The 22970-nt window shown below is 36.5% G+C and overlaps 7 protein-coding genes across 9 annotated transcripts in view; 3 read left to right on the top strand and 4 right to left on the bottom strand.

Annotated features, from left to right (window-relative positions):
• LOC131434959 (uncharacterized) overlaps nt 1-785 on the bottom strand; it is a 42226-nt gene extending 41441 nt beyond the window's left edge. The window contains exon 1 of the mRNA XM_058602334.1: nt 123-785. The gene's annotated coding sequence lies outside the window, so the exon portion shown is untranslated. The remainder of the gene's footprint in view (nt 1-122) is intronic.
• A 3429-nt stretch (nt 786-4214) lies between these two features.
• On the top strand, nt 4215-6040 carry LOC131438089 (protein disulfide-isomerase TMX3). Its single transcript, XM_058607887.1, has 4 exons — nt 4215-4407; nt 4486-4738; nt 4801-5572; nt 5638-6040. The coding sequence occupies exons 1-4, from the start codon at nt 4362-4364 to the stop codon at nt 5854-5856; spliced, it is 1290 nt and encodes a 429-aa protein (XP_058463870.1). The 5' UTR covers nt 4215-4361; the 3' UTR covers nt 5857-6040.
• A 103-nt stretch (nt 6041-6143) lies between these two features.
• On the bottom strand, nt 6144-7595 carry LOC131438553 (THO complex subunit 6). The gene is made up of 2 exons (XM_058608653.1): nt 7110-7595; nt 6144-7054 (listed from the first exon to the last, which is right to left on the bottom strand). The coding sequence occupies exons 1-2, from the start codon at nt 7217-7219 to the stop codon at nt 6181-6183; spliced, it is 984 nt and encodes a 327-aa protein (XP_058464636.1). The 5' UTR covers nt 7220-7595; the 3' UTR covers nt 6144-6180.
• A 3941-nt stretch (nt 7596-11536) lies between these two features.
• Nucleotides 11537-12638, top strand: LOC131438145 (nuclear envelope phosphatase-regulatory subunit 1 homolog). The gene is made up of 5 exons (XM_058607976.1): nt 11537-11678; nt 11732-11803; nt 11863-11997; nt 12052-12199; nt 12371-12638. The coding sequence occupies exons 1-5, from the start codon at nt 11651-11653 to the stop codon at nt 12417-12419; spliced, it is 432 nt and encodes a 143-aa protein (XP_058463959.1). The 5' UTR covers nt 11537-11650; the 3' UTR covers nt 12420-12638.
• On the bottom strand, nt 12595-13382 carry LOC131438146 (transcription elongation factor SPT4). Its single transcript, XM_058607977.1, has 4 exons — nt 13195-13382; nt 13036-13142; nt 12923-12978; nt 12595-12862 (listed from the first exon to the last, which is right to left on the bottom strand). Exons 1-4 carry the CDS (start codon nt 13261-13263, stop codon nt 12744-12746), a joined length of 351 nt encoding a protein of 116 aa, XP_058463960.1. The 5' UTR covers nt 13264-13382; the 3' UTR covers nt 12595-12743.
• A 365-nt stretch (nt 13383-13747) lies between these two features.
• On the top strand, nt 13748-14607 carry LOC131435910 (programmed cell death protein 5). The gene is made up of 2 exons (XM_058604181.1): nt 13748-13933; nt 14083-14607. Exons 1-2 carry the CDS (start codon nt 13880-13882, stop codon nt 14413-14415), a joined length of 387 nt encoding a protein of 128 aa, XP_058460164.1. The 5' UTR covers nt 13748-13879; the 3' UTR covers nt 14416-14607.
• Nucleotides 14608-19627: 5020 nt separating this feature from the next.
• The window catches only part of LOC131435126 (mitoferrin), a 49168-nt gene continuing 45825 nt past the window's right edge, over nt 19628-22970 (bottom strand). For all 3 annotated transcript variants that reach the window (XM_058602677.1, XM_058602678.1, XM_058602679.1), the window contains one exon: nt 19628-22401. In XM_058602677.1, the coding sequence (XP_058458660.1) occupies nt 21040-22203 (1164 nt within the window). In that variant the 5' untranslated portion in view covers nt 22204-22401 and the 3' untranslated portion in view covers nt 19628-21039. The remainder of the gene's footprint in view (nt 22402-22970) is intronic.

Below are 22970 nucleotides of genomic sequence, written 5' to 3'. Positions count from 1 at the left end.
CAACGCGCTTAGATCATCTAATAATTTGCATATTTTCTTCGGAATTCATTTTGTATAATAATATTCATACTTGTAGAAACGACATCTTTCTTCATTCCAACAAGTCTTTGGATTATGCTTACATTCTTCGACTTTACGACGAGTTTTGCCTGGCAATAACTTTTTCTGCTTTCGGCCGGTTCAACCACACAGCTCTCACCGTAACTCTTCTCGTTTGGTGTATGTTGCCGTTTGTTGGTTTTTTTCGGTTCTTCTGTTGATGGTACGTGAATGAGGCTTGCTTTTCTTTCTACTCTTCACGTTATTTTTTGGCTAAAATCTGCTCCCCACAAGGCACTACACAACACTTCTTTGCACCGTTCTCCTCTTGATCACTACCCACGGTTTGAATACTGGATTGAACAACACTGAGCTGATCCACGTCCACCACACCTCAGCACTACCACCCAAACACCCTCGCTCGATCACTGATCACAGGCTACTCCGTCCAGCACATAAGCCAGGTATCTCTTGTTCGAGTTTACAAGCAGTACTGGCTGTGATGATGATGTTGATGATGGTGATGTCTTGCATTCCACCTCGCCATTTTCGATAATTCAAATTTCACACTAAACTGCAACTCGCGTAATCACATGACGGTACACTTAGACAAATTAGAACCTGCTGCTTACACTGATAGCGGAACAGTAAACTATAGCTAGTTGGGGTTCGCACAGGGGAAGTAATGAAAGTGAAGGAATTCAAAACGACGTCGTAAATGAGCTTTTCTCCGTACCAATAACTAACACAAAATGACAGGTTGCGATACGTATAGGTAGCTCTCGCTCGCGTACGTGCTGATTGTGACGGTAACAATATCTCACCCTTCACAAATTACACGCGAACGATGAGAAAGGAAGTAGGTTTCGATCTTATGTTTATAGCTTACCTTTTACCTGTTCTCACTTTTTCATTGAACTGATAAATCCAGGCAACTCATTCTCGATTTCTGCGCTTGGCGAGCTTAAAATTAACAAATATGATAATTTTCTGATTAAATTAAAGATTTGACAAACTGGCTATCTAGTTTTTAATATTTTTCTCTCATGAATCATGAATATCAAACATACAAAAAACATGTAGCAATTTGGTAGTAAGTAATAACTCGATCATGAGTATTTTTTATCGATTTCGTAAAATGCTATATAAAAAAATCGAAGAAGTGAGGTTAGATGCGGTTTACGAATCAATAAATTTTGTGGATTTAATTGTTGATTTTAGACATTAATTGATAAATTATGATTTTCATTGAGTTTATTCGTCTATTTCCACATATTTTTTCATCTATATAAAATTAGTATGTGAGCAAATTCTTTCAAATTTTATCCGAGGTTTCCTAATACATAGGGCAATTTTCAATCATACGTTTGACTGCAACACAAGAATAATCATTTTTTCATTCATATTTGTAAGATTTTACCATTTGTAATCGTTCAAACGCAAGTAAATTGAAAAAGTGATCACAAAATTTTCAAAATTCATGAGACCATCACTACCACGTGGGAAACATGCAAATTTGAATTGTAGTAAAATGTGAATTTTCATTTGTAGTATAATAATAAGTTTATAAAAATAATGTTCATTGGTTTTCAAATGAACTAGGAGGAATTTTGCATAAAACTACAAAATATTTAAAAGTAGTGCAAAAACAAAATTCCAAAGCAATTCATGCAATGTTGTTTTGCTTTCTTTACTATTTGCCAACACCCAGGAAAAAAATATGTGGAATTTCATAATTATAAAGTCACGAAAATTTGAATTATAATAAAAAGTCTTATTCAATTCATACGATATTCAATTCATGCGAAATTTTTATGGCAACCATACCTTCTCTCATATACTGTGGAATTCATAAGTTGTTCGTATGAAAACTATAATCGTGATAGATGGGATACATATCGCAGCATCATAAACATTATAATAAATTTGTTTTACAAACTTAGAAAAATTCGCAGAATTCGGTAATTTTTTACCGAATTTTCAACAGCTGAACGTTCGGTAATTAAATTGATTACCGATCGTTCGGTAATTGCTGAACTATCAAATAACTACCGCAAACTGTAAACCAAATGAATCTAACTGAATGTTTGGTAATTTTATTTCCTTTGGTTAAATTTCTGGATTTTTGGATTCTAAAAACAACATAAATTCACAAAAACGAATGAAGAAAATTCCAATCTGTTGTGGCTACACACTTAGAAAATTTCGCAGAATTCGGTAATTTTTTACCGAATTTTCAACAGCTGAACGTTCGGTAATCTGTTCGGTAATTAAATTGATTACGGATCGTTCGGTAATTGCTGAACTGTCAAACAACTACCGTGAACTGTAAACCAAATGAATCTAACTGATTGCTCGGTAATTTTTTGTTTCTTTGTTTTCCTTTGATTAAAATTCTGGATTTTCGGATTTTCAAAAACAACACAAATTCACAAAAACGAATGAAGAAAGTTCCAGCTATAGTTGTGGCTATAGTTTTATTCCACGAAAAAAAAGGAACTATGAGCGTCTTCCAAAACACTGCACAATCCGTCGAGTCCACCAGAAATTACTCTCGAACTATTTGTGTAGGCAGCAAGTGGACAAGTGATAAGTGATGATTTTTTCCTCCTATAAGTAAACAAAAAGCTTTTAGTGGTTCCAATGTTTTAAAAAATTTTGCACCTGTATCTCAATCCATTCGATGAACTCTTCAAAATTTTTTTCGTTTGGTTAATAAAAAGACACTAAAAATTTCAATAACTGTTTGACAGTTAGATTCACGACAATCAGTTTTCTCAGAAGTTCGGTTATTGGAAGATACTTTTACCATACGGACGGTATGGTTTTTACCGTACTCGGCGACTATTCAGATTTACCGTATGAATTGTATATATATTTACAGAATTCTGTAATGAAAACTTGCGTAAAACTGATAGTCCGGTAAAAATTTGCATAATTGATGTAAAATGAAGTTCATGTACCGAAATATCGGTAATTTCTGTTGATTACCGAAAGTTTTCGTCAAAAAAATTACCGAACAACGGAATCGAATCTTAGTGTGTAGAGCTAATAAAAGTCATTTTCATTGACTCAAAATAGACAAAAATAACGAGAAATTTATGTCACTCTCAGCTTCGCTTGCAAACTGTGAGAACGAAATCCATGTAATGTCAATGACATAAGCGGAACAGTAGTTTCAAAATTGTGTTCTTTCTTTCATTTGCACTTTCAGTCATTTGCTGTTTTCAGTGAAAATTTCATAGTATACAGTGTCGGTATTCAACCGAAGCTTCGAGAATCGAAAACGTCAGAAAAAGGTTTCACAATGACTTTTACTTGTTGGCGCTCGAAATTGTAGTAGTTTTGGTTTCTAAAAAGATTCTGGGATGTAATTACTTAGATTTGTCATATTTTAGTCACTCTTTATAGCCAAGCGTCACAGATTTTCAATACATCGACGAAAGAATGAGAATTGAAATTCTCTGGATGCTCCATGCGGACGCTAGTTTGGTTACGTCTTGTCATAGAGAAAAGAGTGACATTGACAATTATACTCTCTAATTTTTTCAATGAGAAACGAAAATGCTTCGTCTCTCTTCGTTTGTACTGGTGTCGGTCATTTACGAATGAGACAGTAAAATATTGAAAATGAGATTATTGGAATGGTTTCTTTCATTGAGAGTGCGTGACAATTTCAAGCTCTGGTTGTGGCTATGGTTTTATTCCACGAAAAAAGGGTCAAATGTTCCGGCTAACCGGAGTGTACCAGAAATTCCTTGTTATGTCGGTTCGTCTGAGTTTCATTGATATTACTAAGGGATTCTTCAAAACACATTCCATTGAATTTTGAATAAGAACAAAAAACATAACCTTTTCAATTTCGTTGCTATTTTCATTTTTTTTTCAAACTAGTCAAAACCAGTCTATTTTTTTTAGACGTTGATCCTTTTATTTATGTCTAAGTTTGTGAAAACCAACAGAGCTGTTTCTGAGAAAATGAAGAGAATTACGTTTTCGATTTTTCTCGCCGCAAAAATAAATAATATAGTGTAATTAAATGAAATTTATTTTCTTTAAGAACTATCACATGTGTTACCGTTTTAATGTGAAACACGCTTATTGTGATGGGTGAGATAGTGAGAAAAATCTGGTGACCTGATTGTTTGACATTTCTCATTTATATCATACTTATGTTTTCGGATGTTTCATAGCCATTTTCTCGCGCAAGTTTCTGTGGTAATATAGGAAATATATACAATCATTTAGGGTGTAATTTTGAATTGTTGACTTAAGTGAAAAGGTAAAACACTGTAGAAGCTTACAAACTAGTAGCAATAATTATGCTGCTGTTAAATCGATTAGAATGTTTCATATTGGTCATACTGGGTAAGCTATAATCACATTAGAAACGAGTCATCTAATCAATCGATATGTAATTTTGAAAATTTCAATTTTTTTCCATAGCTGCATTCTCCAGTGTTTGCAGCTCGCGAGTTCTTGAGCTTAGCGATCGATTCCTCGATGTTCGGAACGAAGGACAATGGTTTGTGATGTTTTACGCTCCGTGGTGTGCTCACTGTAAAAAATTGGAACCGGTGTGGGCTCACGTAGCCCAGGCCTTATACAACACTAACATTCGGGTGGGTCGCGTAGATTGCACGCGATTTACTGCGGTAGCCCAGGCTTTTCATGTAAATGCTTATCCAACCATTATGTTGTAAGTAGTACGTATTGCACTGTACTAAAAACTACTAATTTTGTTTTGTGTTCAATATGCAGCATAAAAGGTCCTTATGATTATACGTATAGTGGTGAACGCAGTAAAGAAGAACTGATACATTTTGTGAATCGAATGTCTGGCCCTCCAGTACAGCAAGTTACTCGAGTAGAGAGTATTGACATACTAAAATCGAACAATCCCATTTTCTTCACCTACGTTGGTCGGCAAGACGGGATTCTGTGGGATATATTTTATAGCGCTGCTGAAGTGTACCAACCGCACGGCTATTTTTACGCTACTTCGGTGGACATAGCAAAACGACATTTTGACATCGACACTGTTCCAGCTGCGTTAGTCTACAAGGAACGAAACCATTTCTATTTCCCTTACTCGGATAACTTTAATCTAATAGAACCAGAACATTTGAATGAATCTCTTTTCCGATGGGTGAACGAGGAAAGATTCCCAACATTCCCTAAAGTGACACGGAATAACATACATCACATTGTAAAAACAAAAAAATACCTCGTTCTAGCTGTGGTCGAAGAAAATAAGCTGAATGAAATAGCAGCTCACGAGCAGGAGTTTCGCGATATGGTGGAAATTTTTGTGCATAAAAACAAACAAAAGTATCATAGTCGGTTTCAATTTGGATGGGTCGGAACCCCAGACCTGGCACATTCGATTGCAATGGATACTCTTTCTACGCCCCATTTGATAGTTCTGAACGCGAGCACAAATGAACATCATATACCGGAAGATGACCCGCTCCAGTTGACACCGGAAGCAATTGAAATATTTCTGGATAGCATTCATAATCATACGGCTCCTGTATGCAATTGAGTTATTGTTATAGTTATTGCAGAATGCACTAATGTATTTCTTTTTCTTTTAAGACCTTTGGCGGAAACTCACTTCCCGTTCGTATCTACCGTGCCTGGTTCGAGGCAAAGACGTCTCTATACGACATGTGGTTGGGAAATCCGGTTCTGACTTCCGTACTATTTGGCTTGCCATTGGGTTTCTTTTCACTTATTCTATACTCGATATGCTGTGCGGATATTTTAGATGCTGAGGAAGAGGAAGAAGAACCAAAACATGAGAAGAAGGAGTAATCAGGATGTATGCAATTGTATGAATCGTCGAGTGTGTGATATTCCTAGCTTACAAGGGATGAAGATGACTTCTTTCGTCCATTGAATGTTAATAATGCTAAGAAATATTGTCTAGTCATTTTTATCTATAATCGGTCATGATAGATTTAGAAAAACTGCTGTTTATTTTATGTGTAAGATTGTACGTGTAATAAACAACTTTCGAAAAAAAAAACTTCCTTATTTCATTGCCACCATTGTTCATCATATTGATAATGGAAAGTAAAAAAGTTTATAAAAAAAATATGTAAAGAATTGAGCAATTGAAACACATTGCCGATCTATTTATTTCTTATATGTATTCAGTACAATGTCTCGATAACTAAAATTAGTGCAAACGTCAATCTGGCTGGAAGCACCGGCAATCGCCATCAATTTGGTAGGTTCACTCTGTTGCACTACGCTGTAAACCGCAGGTGCTGAAATGGGAATTTCGGCGGTTACATCACCATTGAAATTGTACTGGTAAAGGTGTTTGCTATGACCAGCGGCATAAATCAAGTCATCGATGAAACCGGACACGTGAACCCGCTCGGGAAAAGCCAAATCTGTTGTGCACTCCAACGAGCGCAGATGCCACAGGGAAAATCGCGGTCCACCGCCACACACGAGCCAGTCTTCAGTAATAGATACAGTACCTTGCCATTTACCGAACTCAGATCGATTCAACAACTCCTTACTGTGTGGCTCTATTTTCCCTGTGAACTTGGACTGCCGTGGATCCCATAACAGAACTGAACCATCTTCTGATGCAGTTGCTAATTTTCTTTCACAGCCGGAGACACAGTGAATGTAATCTAGATGTCCTTGGTACTTTCTTACGACGCGGCCATCCTCCAAAGAAATAGAGTACATTATGTTGTCCCCACAACCTGCATAAAGTACCTCCTCGTCTTTGTCCAACCAGAGATAATTTACTTCGTTAAAATCTGTATATTCGTCTGATGCTGGAAGTTTAACTGTCCAAGCTTTTTTCCCAATAGTTGCGGCCTTAGAATTCCATACATAGCCACAGATTTCTCCGTTCAATCCCATTATCAAAAAATCTTTGTGGAAAGATAGGCTATATATTTGACATTTTTCTGATAATGGGAAGACTAATTGGGGTTCTGTAGGATCCTCTACTGAACTGTCGGCGCATGATGATATACGATCAACACTTTAAAAATAAAATGAAATTAGCATTACATTGATAGTTCCCGTCATGCACTTACCTGTACACTAAAATTTCCCCGAAATTACTTCCGCAAAACAAATATTTACCGTCATTCGATAATGTTTGGGATAGAATAGTTGTATAAAAGCATTTCTTTATATCTGCCATTATTCAAAGAGATTATATTCAATGGCAGTCTTCAAATGTGGAACAAAACTGAAATATTTGGGTGTATAGTCCCGGGATGATGAGTTTATGCTGTTTTCGTTTACAAATAAAAGTTGAAGAATTCAATTCAAAGTTCACCACCAGCAGACCCTGTCAGCTTGGAGCGATCTCAATCTTCAGTTCAGCAACGCCATCGCACGGCGTCTCATTCAACATATCATGTCAATTGTATGGGTGCGCAGCCCTGCTATTTTGGCGCGTACGAATTTGACATTTCTCTCCCCTACTTCTATGTATGAGATTCGATGCGGACTCACCTGAGGGCGACATGCTCGCAAAAAAGGATGTTGCCAATTATTTGTTCGGGAAATTTGAGAGCTGGATATCTTGTTAATATGATGTCTTTGCCACCAGACAGCGTGACGATGATTATTTTGACTAGGGATGTCGTAATATCGATCGAGTAATCGATTAATAACCCAGATAATCGAGTAATATTTAATCGATTAGCTTAAAACTAATATTCGATTATCGAGCTAATCGAACACTCAAGCAAATTGAGTAGTGAAAATCATAAGGCAAATCTTATGATGCATCAAAAATCACCAAAATCATAATTTCATGAGATAAATATGAAAAATTTACCTCTGCAATATACATCTCATCTATCACTATTATAATATTCATACGAACAACTTATGAACTTCACAATATATGAGAGAAGTTATGTTTGTCATAGAAAATTCGCACAATGTTCCTAAAAATTTCGTATGAATTTCATAAGGCGTTTTATTGGAATTCCTATTTTCGGGATTTCATAAGGCGGTCTTATGATTTGCTAACGAAATTCTTGTGGCTAAAAATAATACGAAATCTCTATGAAATTCCATATTTTTTGCCTGAGTGAATAATGTAAAAAATCCCATAGTAATAAACGAACAAATAATCGAGTAATCGAATAATAACCCAGATAATCGAATAAGTTTCAATCGATTAGTTTCAAAATTATACTCGATTATTAAATAATCGAGTAATTCGAAATTTCCGACATCGCTACTTTTTTCATTTCAGGGCGATGAAACCTACACGCCGACAAAAATTTACCTAATTTTAAGTACTTTTCACCCAATAGGTTGCCTGCAAGAACTTAATTTAGGTTTCAAAATAAATTGAAAGATTGTAGTTTTAACTTGAATGTTTTGCGAAAAGTAAAGCGTCAAATATGAAATCAATCCGAAAAATCGTGAAAAAAAGTAAACAAATAGATACTGTTATTTGCAGACAGGCGTATTAGATATTTTATAGGCGTATTAGATTTTTCATCGTGACGTCATAAATGAACAAGCATTTATTCTTGACAGTTCAGCGGTACTGTTTACAAACAACCATAAACAAAAATCGAAGAACACATCTTGAACAATTCTGTATAAAGTGTTCAAAACGACGTATGTGACAATGAGAGATTCTCTTTGTTTACTTTCTCTTTCGATTATTGCGAAATATTCCTGCTTTTTCGGTAATTTCTCCAGAGCAGATTAAAAGATAATAGCTTTAGTTATTATTAACGGTAAATGATTGGAGAGAAGGATTGCTAAGAGTGCCGTAATAATCAAAAGAGAAAGTAAACAAAGAGAATCTCTCATTGTTACATACGTCGTTTTGAATATTTTATACAGAATTATCTTTAAACTTTGCAACTAGTCTTAATAAATCTCGAAAACAAACAGTATTCCATCGTGAACAAATGTTATAAAACTTTATTTAAGCGATACGGATCGTAAATGGTCTGATCCAATTTGTCAACAAACAAAAACATTTCTGTTTACAAACAGTACTGCTGAACTGTCAAAATGTGTTCATCCGATTGAGGTTAGCAGTGACGGTAAAAAACCTAATTTTAACGCGCTCGAATTTGATATCTTTCTACCCTACTTCTAGGTACCATAGATTCGATGCAGACTGCTCTATCTATCTATCTAATCTATTTGTACAATATCTAACTCTAAAAATCAAAAATCGATATAGTGATGAGGATACTGATTTTGCGAGCAAAAAAAAAAGATCGCTCAACCTGGTTCATCTCTATGAAACCGAACACAAAAACTGGAAATCGGTATTTATCTGTATGAAAATTGAATTATCGGTATTTTACGAGAGCTTATCCTGTGTCGAGTCCAAAAATCGGTATAAATACAGATAAATCGGTATAGCTGGCAGCGCTGCCACTCACAAAAAATGATGTTCCCAATTTCAATAATTCTAGCCTATTGATTTTTAAGTATCAGTGAATTAATTATCAAAGAACTTTTTGATATTTTCTTCCATTAAAATTATTGTAGTTCAAACCATGTGTACGTCTGCCGACGAACCATTTTTTACTCGTTTCTGCCTTGTACACAGCAAAAAAAAAGAATTGTAACAATCCTAATGTGATTATTAATCGATGTAAAAAAATTGACGTACTGAACATCGAATGCAATAATTTTCTATAGGAAATTATGCATCTTTTTGTGTAATATTACAACCTCTAGAAAAATTTAAACAATGGTGGCTGGGTAATATTACAGACAGAACTGGAGGACGTGAGTACTAATAAAACTTCCGAATTTAGTTATTTATTAGTTTATTGTGTGAATTTTGCAACTTTCACTGCGTTGCTTCTAGAATTGTAACGGTGCATCTATACTGATACTAGTACGACTTATTGACAAATAAAATGAAACTTATGAAAGTAATAAAATACAATAAGTAATGTTATAGTAGCATTTTGTTATTTACATACACAAAACTTCAAAAACTTTGCAAAATACTTTGTCAATATTTTAATGGTTCTAAAAATAACCGATTTGCAGAATTCATCCGATGTTTACCACTGTTGAGGATTTATTTTTTCATCTACACCAGAACAAAAGTTCTGAACCGGGAAGTTTAAGGAACTGAAACTGAATTCAAACCACATAAACGATTTTCTTTTATACTCGTCCGATTTACCTTTTATACTCGTCCAGTTGAACATCGGGACTGATGTGTGTCTGAATATTTCAAAACCGTCGTCGCATGTACGAGTAAGGGAGCAAGCTTGGTTAGTTTTCCTTATTGTTTCCAAAAGTTTAAATAAATTCAAATAAATTTGTTTCAAAAAGTTTAAATAAATTCATTTTTGTGCTGTTTATGGTCGAATATTTCCTTATGCCAATTTCAACCAAACAGTTGATCCAAATCTACATGCATAGTTATCTGCGTTATCCGGCCTAGGACAAAACATACGTCGACCGCAAATGGAGATAAACAGTGAATAATTTTTCAACTTTGGTTTCAATTCCTATTAGGGAATTATTTTTTTAATTTTCCGATCAATGTTCCAGTAGTCAATAAATTGTAAGATAATGTTTAAAACGTATGGTAATTGGTTTATTTTCTTCCTATTTCCACTGAATAAATCAAAGATCGAGGGATGAAATGTTTATAACCAAAATAAGCCAGTTGAAGAATTTTTTTTACACAAAAAGCAGCATGTTCCAGATTTGCGGAACCATCGAATCCCACATTATCGAAACGACGGAATGACGGAATGACGGAATTCTTACTCGACTGCATAATTTTTTAGTGCTGGATCGGTTCAGTGCTAGAATTTTTGCCTGAGTTGGCTGCACGATCGACCCGATGGACAGTGACATTATAAATGTCATTGAAAATTCGATCATTTTATGAATGTGTTAGTGTAAAATTTAGGTGGTTAAGTCATTTTACTACACTCCAGCTAGAGGAATGGATGATGCTGACTAAGGTAGGCCGCTTTGTTAATTTCCAGCGAATTTCAACAGTTTATGCTGGGATTCTAAGAAGAACTGGTTATTTACTAGTTCTGTATATCCGAAAAACATGAAGATTTATATTTGTATATTCAGTTATATAATGTTTTCGTTTAAAAATAAACTGAAAATCAGCACGAAAACGTGCAAAATCGGGAAAGAAGAAGAAGAAGAAGAAGACGAATTGACAATTCAGTCCGCATTTTCAGACTCAATTTCGAATGATTTCCGAATCAACCGGTTGTAGGCGAAATTCATTCCGAATCGGTTGTTGCACTGGAATTGGAATTGATTCGGAATTCCACATGGAATTCCGAATGAAAATTTCTCGCCGATTCGGGATTGATTCGGAATTCATTCGGATCTGATAATGTGGGATTTGAATTCAAATTAACTGTTCTTAGCATTTCGTGATTAATGTGTATTAGAAAAAAAATTGTTTAAAATTATTTAATTTGGCATCACTGCTGTATTGTGTATGCCAAGTGTCATGTCATACGGATTTATTATTATAATATTAAGCACGCATAAGACGCTCTGTTTTCTTTCATCGTAAGCTGAACAGATTTGAAAAGAAACTAAAATTATTTAAATATGAAATCTTAGTGAACTTCATAAAATGTCCTTAGAACCGTCGGCTTGTGAAGGTTTGCAAATAATGTAAGTCATACGAAAAATGTATAAGTAGTTTTTCTTCCAGATTTGAAAGCATTTGAACGACGTTTGACCGAGGTTATTGCAGCTCTCCAACCAGCTACATTGAGATGGCGGAGTATGTGTCCAGATTAGTCTTAATTTGTATATAATTATCTAATCGAAAATTACTTTTAGTACTGCTATGTACGATGTCGCTAATAACATTTGCCGGAGCCTTTTATTGGTTAACTGATCCCCGAACCTCTATTGTACCGCTAATGGATTCTCTGTGGAACCATCCAGTATTCACATTTTCAACAGCGATTTTGTGTAAGGTTTACCGATTACTTGTGTTGGGCAATCATGTAATGTCTTCGTTTTCAGTACTTTTGTTTGTATTCGGCATTCATAAACTGGTGATAGCCCCGCAGATAATAACATCTCGCACTCGTAGCGTACTCGCTGAATTCAACATGTCCTGCGACGAAACGGGCAAGCTGATTCTACGACCTCGCCCGACTAACAATTCGCGGTACATGGACATGAGCTAGAATGGCTTTGTCTTAACGAAATTACCTTCGCCATCTTACTAAACCCCCGTTATCTCCTACCTCTTGCTATGCTTCGTAGATTTTCCTTTTAAGATGCATGCTTTTAACCTACACATCATTTTCCATTCCCTTTTCCGTCTCCATTTTCGTAGATACTTTAGCGGCGACGGTCCCCGGAGTCCCAAGAAGACAAAACGCTGACCAGTGTATGGTTTAAGTGCTAGGCTCAAAACAATGAAAGGGTGCGGAGAAAATGTGCGACATGACGATGGTTCTACAAGGTCAAATTGTAAATAGACATTTCGACGGCCTTCAATGATATATAGTAGAATTACTAACTTTCTTGTAACATTGTGTTGGACTTGAATGATTTTTTTTGCGAATAATAAAGCCAATTTTATTAGAGGTCACAAGGTTTAATTGAATGAGTTTCAATCAGTTGAACGTTGCAAGGACATGTAGTAATTAAATAAGCAGTACAGCGCCAAGAAATTCCGAAATATGACTTAAATTACACAGTGCAGGTTATCGTTGACTTGTGTCCCTTGGTCGGTAAGGTATACCTCTGTTCTTCATATCCCTAATAATGCCGTTGGGTAATCGCCCAGATACCGAGATTGCATAGATTCCCTTAGTGAAACGATCTGTTTGGATTTACGAAGCCATTTAGTAATTCATTTGATTAGTATTTATATGACACTTACTAATTCTCTGCCATTTACACACCCAACTATCATCTGGACTCATAACAGCGATTAACCTAGAATAATCGAGCGTTAATGGTTTTGTAATTACAAAATTTAAGGTAAAGACTAACCCGTCAAAATTGTTGCTGGTACAGTCGTATACCTGGTCCTTGTTATTCTTCATCCGGAGGAAGTCTTCACAGTTCTCACAACCGTCGTATTCAAATTGGTCGAACGTCTATAAGATTCGTTTGTTTACTGTATTGCAGGGAATCTATACAAGTACTTACCTTTACGAGAGAACATACTAAACAGGCACGTAACCCGCGGAGATCTTTCGGAATTGAATCGAATGACATTCTGATACTATATGAATAAACGCTTCAACAAACTCCTCAAAACAATACCACTAAAAACGTTCTCGCCCAAGACGATTTTTTTACAATTCACTACTATTTATGTCAATTCCTATGTCAAAAATATTGTAGCGGTTGTTGCACGCCATGCGAAAAAATTCTAAAGGGGATTGATTCATTACCAGGGGCTACCGAAAATGGAACTTTTACCCTAGGAAAAAACAATGTGACAGTGCAGGGCATATTCATGACACGATGGGAGTTGCCAGATCTAACACATTAACAATTGGTTTACAGATTCTGTCATGTGTTCCACCGAGATAAAACTATTTTTCTAGTGTCTCATTCAAATCTTCAAATTTAGTTTATTTGAAGCACCATTTTTAAATTAAATAATTTAAAATACTTCCAACATCGGTAAATGATAACCCGAAACAGTCTTGTAATGTCAGTAAATTGAAAAAAAAATTTGGCCACTCTGCATCACTAGTCGGCAAAGCATACCATACATGCAAAACAATTAATCACTTTTAAAACGTTTTAAAACTTAATAACAGGACTAAAATCGTTCAAAAGTTTTTGGAGAATATTCTGATTCCGATATAACAATTTATATACAATGGATGACCCTGAACTGCAAGCAATACGCCAACAACGTCTCCAGCAAATGCAGGTAACTTTAGGTATTGGATTATAACAATATAGCCAGAATTAATCACAAATACTCGAACTGCGCTGTTTGTCCTAAAAATAGACTTACATGAATTGAAATCATTACAAATTTTGAGACATCATTCTACTCTCGTTTTGTTCAAACTTTAGGGAGCCAACCCAGAGCAACAGAAGGCTAAAGAGGAACAGATGGCCGCTCAGGAAGATATGAAAAACTCAATGCTTTCACAGTTGCTTGATCAGAACGCCCGCGCACGACTCAACACGCTTAAACTGAGCAAACCCGAGAAGGCTCAAATGGTTGAAGGTATGATTATCCGGATGGCACAGATGGGCCAGATCGGTGGCAAACTGGACGATGCCTCGTTAGTGAAGTTGCTCGAGAGCCTCAACCAGCAGATGCCTCGCAGTAGTTCTACTGTTAAATTCGACCGACGAAGAGCGGCCTTAGATTCGGATGACGATGATGATTACGGAATTTGAGGAATAAGATCTGTTAAGGTTTGATTTTCTATCGACAGAGAATATGAACCACTCGTAAGGCGATTCTTGCCTAACAGGAGTCATGCTGGAGCGAATAACACACAATCTACCGGAAGCGTAATATGAATTGCTCCAATCGACAATGCCTATTTTAATTTACAAACAAATATAAACCGCTTTAAACAGACCTCATATGTAGCTTTGTCTTGAATAAGCATTTCACTCCTTTGACTCCTTTGCGCGGAATGTATGTATGCTTGATTCGATTGATGTTATTTTTCGTGCTCATTTGTCAGATGCTTTCTAATTCAGAACTGGTCATGCCAGACCGCGGATAAAGTTTGAGAAATAACCAGGGACGAGCGTTACGTGATTTAAAAACATGAGCCATTGAAATTTTCAAAACATAGTCTCGGTATTAATTTTCTTTTGTGGAATTTGACCGTTCTGTTTAAACAGACTTTGCAAACTAGTTAGAATGTATTCATCAATGACATTGTAAACATTGAATGAATCCAGAATGTTTTTTTTTTGTCAACAACAGAAGTTAAAACGACACTGTCTTTTGGAACATTTTGGTTGTTTTCGAGCAATGCTTAATTTAATTTTATCATTTGACTAATCGGTAGCGAATAGGTTTTACAGTTTCCCATTGTTTTGAGAAGGTCGTAGTATCTGTTTGATTCTACCAAATGTATATAATCGTTTTTTTTTCGTTGTGATTAGTTTTCCAGTAGATGTCGAAGATTCTCAAAACAAATCTATTTCTTATCTCTCATCAAAATCCGGTTCAGAAAACTCTTTGTTTCATGTCGAAAAAGCAAAATTTCGTTCAACGTTTATCATTTTTTTTGCTGTGTATCATTCAGCTCATGAGGAACCCATTTTCCCACCTTAGGAATCTTTCCCATGATGTGGAGATGATCAGAAATGTCTTGTTGACTAGTGTTCAACCTTTTCGTCATCTGTTTTTGAGTTTGGGTCCAACCCACGGCATCTTCTATTTGTTTCGTGCAATGGGGCATCTTCCATATTTTTTTAAAGATTGTGTTACTTGTCTTTCGAACTGACTGGGATTTCAGTTCACTTTTTCATAGATGCCCGTGCGAAGTGAAAAATTTTCGATCCCGTCAAAATTTTTTTTTTTAAATAGTTTTCGCCGGTTATTGAAATGTTGGAAAATTAGTGAAAGCCAAAGGGTTAAGGAGTCTCTCAATGCATGAACCACGAGAAAATTTTTCTACATTTCTTCGCTTCACTTCATACTCTGAGTATTTCACGGCCCTTTAAAAAATTTACAGTCTGATAATGATCGTTGATGAGTGGAATTCCCCAAGAGAGCATCGCAAGTTGACAATTATCGCAGAAAAACAAATCGATGATTCAACTTGATGATTCTCATAATAGCTTGCAATATTTCAAAACCCTTGTGTGGAGCATTCACAGATATTTTCATAGACACAATTTATACAAAGGTTTTATGCACATAGTTAGAATAAGCGGTAATAGTAAAATGATTCTATGGCAATTATCACCTGCCTGTATAGAATCGGATCGCGAAGCGAGAATAAGCGAACGTTTGTTGTTTCAGAGAGGATCCCCACAGCAGCGTGCTAACCTTTGATTCTCAGAAATGTCATCCAGAGAAATTCGCTCTCGCACTGGTGTCTATTCTATGTTAAATGAGCCATGTCGGGTTTTTGCTGTTGCGATGATATCCGTCTCTCTTTGATGGCACTGATTCAATCGTGTGAAGAGTTGCTGGCGTAATATGTTTGAGAAAGTTGTGTATTTTTTAATGATAAAAAACTTTGTAAAACATGATAAACTCATATAAATTTAAAATATTTATGTTTTCTTACAAAAACTGGTTTTAGGACACCCATTTCAGAGAATACATTATATAATGAATTACACTCAAGTTACGGAAACAATATTTTCAGCAAATTTGTTTGAAATGACAACTTTGTCGAAGTGACTTAGCCCCAATGTTGACCCTGAACTAAAATAATGTTTTTATCTAAACATTATATGGAGGATCACAATTAAATTTTATTATTTATATCCCTTGGTTGATGTGTCATTGAAATTCTTCGACATATCCTATAAAGACTTCCCGACAGTGAAAGTAAGATCTGGTAGGAGCTTTCAATAAATAGTCAAAGATAATTTGTAGTTATTATACTTACCGAATTGATCGTAGATTCTCACGTCTTCCCGGAAATTTTCTCCGAAATATTTCGTCCGAAAATGACTGCGTAGTTCCAAACCGAAAATGTAAAACCTAAATGTCAGTTATCTGGCCGAATTTCGGAAGAAGCTGACACATATTTCAAAATTTTGGCAAACGGCATTTGCTGATTTCGGGATAGTTATTAATCAATTAATTGTTAATTAATATCTCCAACTCTGCGACATCTATGGAAGAAAGTGATGAGTCGTCATCCTTCAGGAAAATAAGTGAAGCATCAAAATTTGCTCTCTTCTTCATCCTTCCTTGAACGATGGAAATGGAGGCGGCCATACTGTTGAAATGTTCAATTTGATTCAAATTTCAATGGTATAAGCACAGAGAACAGATATCCAAGTAGAGATTTCAATATGTGTAAGAAATTTAACGATTGTTTTAAAAAGCAATCACCAAGTAAGGGACGGTGGGGCAAGTGTGCCATGCTAAGAATTTTCGTGTTTCTACAATAAAGTAACACTTGATTTTGATAATTGATACGCCTATGAAGTACTTTCATGAGTTCCCTCGATAGCCCAAAAAACATTATTGATAAACAAAACAATTCGGTAATCAATACATGTAATTTTCGAAGGCTTGTTGAGTAGCTCAATATTTTCAGTGCGGGACATAAGTGCCCTCTATGTGGGGCAGAACCGCCACCCTAACAATAATTACATTTTCTCCGTAATTCAATTGTACTGCTTTCCTTAATACAATCAATAAGATTCACGTTTATTTTAGATGTTAGATGTATTAAAAATATCATCATTATTTACTTCTTTGCAGTCGGCAGCGGTATGTCGAATTCTTTAGCCGTCTTTCGAATTGTTGAGCCACCACCGTGCACTGACTAGTATGTAGCAGCAAGTATGTTTGTGTTTGACCACTTTTTATTCGAAGAAACCCTATTGTATGTCCGTACCATCGTTCAGAATCTTCGTTTATTAACAATTTCTTAAAGCTATTTATAATAAGAAAAGTGTTGCATTGAATTGGAACGTTGCGCAACATATGACGCAACGTATTGTTGTTTTCTCTTTCCATTCCACATCGGGAGTCCTGGCGGTTCGTCCGCGTCCCTAGCTATGCATACGCGCGCATCTGGTTTACATAAATTTCTGCTTGGTTCTCTTAGCCGGCATTTGTTTACCTCCTACATTGAATAGTCTATAAGGCCCTAGCGCGCAGCTCTGTAAAATCTATCCTGCCTGTGTGCATATGCTGATCCCTTTCTTAAGAGGAACGGAAAGGTTTTATTACTATGGAAAATAAACATGAGACTGAAACTGGGGTAAACAGTTCTAGTTTTCTTATCTGGTGGTTGAGCATTTTTTATGCTATATTGAAATGTTCGATCGCGTTTTGAAATCCTGGATTTGAATTTGATGAAATGAATGAAATCTGCCGGGTAACTTTTCTAATTTTAATCCGTGCTGGAACACATTGAATGTTTCAACACTGATCGACTTTGAGGTTAATACACAATTAATTAACAATATGGCGAACTTGACCCGTTATGAACTGATTGCAAAATCATGGTACTATGTTACTAATAAATCAATTATCCATATTCAATGTTTAACAAATATTCAACTAAAAGGTATACCAATGATCTGACATTCAAATGAAACCCTAGCAAATGGAGAATAATTGAAAAACTCTTATTTTGTAAGATCTCGTTCCTATATTTTCTGTGTGCTAATTACAAGATCTGGTTTGTTTGGATTTCACGATCAAATGAATAAGTGAGAAAAATAGAAGCAATGGCCCTTATTACCGGTATCACTACACGGTGAAAACCAAGTGAAGTGATTGTGACCCATATTATCAGTATCACTTCACGGTGAAAATCGTGTGAAGTGAATGTAAATCTTTATTACGGAAGTCGCTTCGGAGACAAAAGTTATTACTTGGATGCACTAGGTGTCATTATGAACATCACGTCACCAACATTTTGTTGAAAAAATAAGTTTTTTCCACTACAGTGATCACTTCACTATGCGTGATACTGGTAATAGGGAAAATCAAGTGAAGTGACATGTAAGTGAAGTGAATGTGAAAGTGGAAGTGAGAACGGTAATAAGGGCCAATATGAAATTATATCGTGGACATTCAATGAATAAACCCAAATCTGTATATTTATGATAAATGCTCATTCTATGTGAAAATGGTAGGGGTGGCACACTTGCCCCTCTGGCAGTCTCGCACCACCCTCCCATAGCAATTCTTTTTTATAAGTTTTTACTTGTACGCTTTACACAGTTTTTTTGAAATAGTTTGTACTAGCTTCGATGTCTGTGAAAGTTGTGTTTGTTTGACCATCCGCAGAAATTGGTAAGTATTTTAAATCAATATTTAAAAAACAAGAAATTGAATTTTCAAAGGAATTTGTTGATGGGGGTCTGAGGCCTAAGTTGATTTTAGTAAAGGGGTCAATGACCCAAAGTAGTTTGGGAACCCCTGGTTTAAACCAAAGTTCACAAGCCGCACCCGATAGATTTGTTCATGTTTGTTCGATAGATGGTTCATGTAAGCTTCACCAAGAGTTCTTTGGGATTCAGCATATCTTTTTAACGAAACAATGTAATTAATCAGCACTACCCGAAAAGGTTCTTTACTTGGCAAAAATTTCGACTTTAACTTGCAACTGACAAAACAGCAATGGTTTATTAGAACGTGATGGTTTCGCTAAAAGTGACGCAACAGATTCCATGGTAAACTAATCTCTGTTTGCAGAGACATCTCTTGAAATAATCCGGCATTATTAACTCGCATATCTGGCGAGTGAAAGATTGTTATTATGTATGGTATGAAAAAGGCCCAAAAGGAAGGGGAAACTCTTATGTGACTCAATATTAATTATACTAGAAAAATTGGCAAATACATTATTTTGTAAGAATCAAAAATCCGTCGGCTAGAATTTTTTTTAAAGAATTATTATCAGGATTGGGTTTCGGTATGTTCAAACAAAACATCAAAACATGAAATTTCAACTTTTTATTTAATATACAGGTATTTATAATAGTTGCTTCTTAATTTGAAATTTTGTTTTTCCTCACACTACTCAACTGTACACTTCCGGTAAATACGCTCTCCAGCGAATCCGGCATCGTTTTATACAAACGATAACATTTCCGTTTTTTTCGATTTTTTTCTATCTTCTTTTAAGTCATTGTCAATTCTAATTAAATGTATTTCCTTCCCTCTGTCAAGTTCCTATGGAACACAGTCAACGTCTTGATCCTTTGGTATCAAGCATTCCTATGGCATCTTACCATGAGACGATACTTAGTACCGATTGCAACAAAGTAAGGGTGTCCTAGAAGTATCCTAAGGTGAGTTTAATTGTGTTGCATTTGAAACATTTCCCAAAATAATATTTGCCTCTATTGCTAATATGTATCGGTTGCTATTTTCGATTGTTATACTTTTATAACTAGGGGGTGATGATAGTGCAAACATGAATGATCATTGCTGTTGAGCTCAGGGGAACCGTTATCAATTTAGAAGGGAGAAATTTCAATGACAACACACGGTTGAAAAAAGGAAAGTTCATTTTTCCATTTGTTTGAATTATCAGCTTTTGCATGCGAATCAACAGGCAGTAGCGTTTCGGGATCAGAATGTTCTACTAGGCATAATCTATCTGCATTGAAACACTAGACAGAATCTTATTATACTAATTGGCTTCAATTAGAATATCTTCCTTCTTCGAACAGCACGAACACTTGCGCATGCTGGAAGGGTGTACGTTAGAACGAAGTATTAATCTCTATAGAATAGGTTTCGTGTTTTGTTGCTCACCTAACATGGGTGGTATGAAAAACAAACACCATTACAATAACAACGGAGGGTAAATTTGTGGCACTATTGTTAACGTCTTGATATCTCAATTAACAACGCATTGGGTAATGCTCTCCTATTTACACGCCTAACAATTAAACATTTTACATGAGAGCCGTATTCCCAGCGTCATCAAAATCCGGATCAACTCAATAACGAACCGGACGCGCAACTATAGCTTACCACAAATACCCACAATAGTAAATACGTAAAAATGAAGGAACGATTGGGCCAATATAAATTAATACGTACGAATTAGCTTACAATTCACAATCAAACGATTTATTTGATTCACGCACAAACAAATGAAGCGAAACCTCCCCGTGGAACTGACGAAAGTTAAAAATAAAAATGTTCATTTTCGCCCCTGACGAATGAGTTCTGTTTGCTGTAAGAATAACTGGGATTTTGGGAGCTCATATTACATGTGTGACACACAGGCGAGTGGGACCAATTCAGTGAATCAAAGTGGCTGGAGATTAGTATAAAATCATAACCGGGCGATGAATAAGTTTGTGTATTGATCCAACCTTTTTGCGCATCGATATCACTCAGTTGGAACGCCGTAACTGATGGTCAGTGATGTGGTTTGCATCGTTCGAGTGCATCGTATTGTAACTCATCGCCCCGTAGATTCCGGCACCGGACATGGCCGGTAGTTCGCGGCGTCCACAGTCCCGTTCTCCACCAGAAGTTGTTCCGCTTCGTACGATCAGACTGTTGGCCGAAGCTTCAGCTGATGCGGAACTGACAGGTAACACGTATCTCAAATCGGACAATTTTTTCTCATCCTTGACTAGTTCCGTCCCAGATACAACGTCCGACGAACTTCCAGTCCTGGAAGGGATACGGCTATCTTGCGTCAGAATATACTTGAAGAATTCGTATGTGGACCAACAGATAGCTGTTGCCGGCATCTGGTACAGAACTCTGGCTTGTAGCCCTTTGAAGAAACCGATCGGACCAGCTGTACGATAGATTTTTTTGGCGGCCTGCAAGAGACCTCTGGTCTTACCAGCACCATCCTCTTGCGTATTCAGCAGCGTTTTACAAACGTCCAATGGTGTAGTGAGGGCTGAAGCAACTGCACCTGCTGCACCACCCGCAATCATATGCACCGGTGGATTGTAGCTATTGTCTTTGTTGAGCCTTTTCTGGAGGAATTCGTAGGTTGGAAACTGTATTGCAGAATAGGGAATATTCATCACAAGCTGTGTTGAGTAAGATCGATAGAACGCTCTCAAGCCTTCGGTCTGATAAACGACACGTGCACAATGAAGGATCGATCTGTAGGGAGAGTTGTACATTTGTAACCTTTGTTTCACCACGTCGGCCGGATTGGAAATGGCATCGTGGATCAGTGTAGCCATCGCCGCCGAAATCATGTAGTTAACCTGATGTTGCTCCGAGAATCGTCCAATCATTTCTTTGGAGTACTCGTACGCTCCGAAGTATAGGGCGTGTGCGGGGCCCGCCCCGGCAACAACGGCCATTACACCACGAAACGGTCGTAGCAAACCTTCCGCCCGGACCATGTCACGCATGGTCGACACGATTGTGTCGTGTGCATGCATGTGCGTTAGCGATTGCATGCGTGTCTTCACCGAGTCCAGCGGGTACATCACGCAGTGCTCCATGACACCGGCTATCGCACCGGCCGTCATATTCGTAGCTACGCTCGTCGTCGGCAGTTGCTCATATTCGTCCGGATTCATGACATCCAATCACTCCGGCAGCCACACACACGCAGAGCAGTTTGGTTCGGTGCGGTTTTTGTATTCGAAACTATGCTTGCCTAGAGGCGTGCGTGAATGGGCCTTTACACTCTGATCGTCCTGTGAGAACTAGCACGAGCACAGCTGGAGGTGCAGTATTAAATAGTTAGCATTTCCGATATTCGATTCGATGACAATCTGTAAATGAATGTAGAAAGTTGAAGTTAGAATATCGATTGATCAATCAACTTGAAAAATATAAATTGTTTTCGTAATAATTATCAGCGGTTTTCGTTCTTAAGAAATCAACGAATCGATTCATCGATTATTTGATTTCATCGTAATTGGATTTTTTCGGTGTAATTCATGGGTTACTATTTTGCATCCGGTTTTTTTCCGACCAGCAAGCGTGTAAATCAATACCAACAGAAATTAACAAATAACAGTGCAAACTTTACAAAACCATTTCATTGATCAAATTTTAGTGCAAAACGGCACCGAACGAGTGGAATTAATGACGCCATTGGTAATTTTTTAGCGAAAAAATGGTTTACAATTGAATTTGAATAAAACCTTCTGGATATGTAAATTTTGTCCCAAAATGTAACTTTGCACAATTTGATTTTCAAAAATTGATCTAGTCTGTCTTTTGAAAAGGGCACAACATTTTGAATAATTTTTTTTCAAGCAATTATTATGTAAAATTAGTAACTATCACAGAATCAGTCAAATGTTTTAATCCAAGTACTAGGGAAAATCCTTATCGA

Source organism: Malaya genurostris, chromosome 3 (genome assembly GCF_030247185.1).
Source record: "Malaya genurostris strain Urasoe2022 chromosome 3, Malgen_1.1, whole genome shotgun sequence".
Lineage (NCBI taxonomy): Eukaryota > Metazoa > Arthropoda > Insecta > Diptera > Culicidae > Malaya > Malaya genurostris.
The sequence above is the reverse complement of the archived record's forward strand: the minus strand, read 5'-3'. Positions and strand labels throughout refer to the sequence as shown.

What these genes read in the sequence shown, in the direction of transcription:
- LOC131438089 (XM_058607887.1), top strand. Translation starts at nt 4,362, where the DNA reads ATGCTGCTGTTAAATCGATTAGAATGTTTCATATTGGTCATACTGG. An exon ending in GCTTATCCAACCATTATGTT is followed by an intron (nt 4,739 to 4,800) that starts GTAAGTAGTACG and finishes TTCAATATGCAG; the next exon opens with CATAAAAGGTCCTTATGATT. An exon ending in TTCATAATCATACGGCTCCT is followed by an intron (nt 5,573 to 5,637) that starts GTATGCAATTGA and finishes TTTTCTTTTAAG; the next exon opens with ACCTTTGGCGGAAACTCACT.
- LOC131438146 (XM_058607977.1), bottom strand. Translation starts at nt 13,263, where the DNA reads ATGTCATTCGATTCAATTCCGAAAGATCTCCGCGGGTTACGTGCCTGT. An exon ending in TAGTATGTTCTCTCGTAAAG is followed by an intron (nt 13,143 to 13,194) that starts GTAAGTACTTGT and finishes CGAATCTTATAG; the next exon opens with ACGTTCGACCAATTTGAATA. An exon ending in GTGTAAATGGCAGAGAATTA is followed by an intron (nt 12,863 to 12,922) that starts GTAAGTGTCATA and finishes AAATCCAAACAG; the next exon opens with ATCGTTTCACTAAGGGAATC.
- LOC131438553 (XM_058608653.1), bottom strand. Translation starts at nt 7,219, where the DNA reads ATGGCAGATATAAAGAAATGCTTTTATACAACTATTCTATCCCAAACA. An exon ending in GGGGAAATTTTAGTGTACAG is followed by an intron (nt 7,055 to 7,109) that starts GTAAGTGCATGA and finishes TTATTTTTAAAG; the next exon opens with TGTTGATCGTATATCATCAT.
- LOC131438145 (XM_058607976.1), top strand. Translation starts at nt 11,651, where the DNA reads ATGTCCTTAGAACCGTCGGCTTGTGAAG. An exon ending in AGCTACATTGAGATGGCGGA is followed by an intron (nt 11,804 to 11,862) that starts GTATGTGTCCAG and finishes AATTACTTTTAG; the next exon opens with TACTGCTATGTACGATGTCG. An exon ending in CGCCCGACTAACAATTCGCG is followed by an intron (nt 12,200 to 12,370) that starts GTACATGGACAT and finishes CCATTTTCGTAG; the next exon opens with ATACTTTAGCGGCGACGGTC.
- LOC131435910 (XM_058604181.1), top strand. Translation starts at nt 13,880, where the DNA reads ATGGATGACCCTGAACTGCAAGCAATACGCCAACAACGTCTCCAGCAA. An exon ending in AACGTCTCCAGCAAATGCAG is followed by an intron (nt 13,934 to 14,082) that starts GTAACTTTAGGT and finishes TTCAAACTTTAG; the next exon opens with GGAGCCAACCCAGAGCAACA.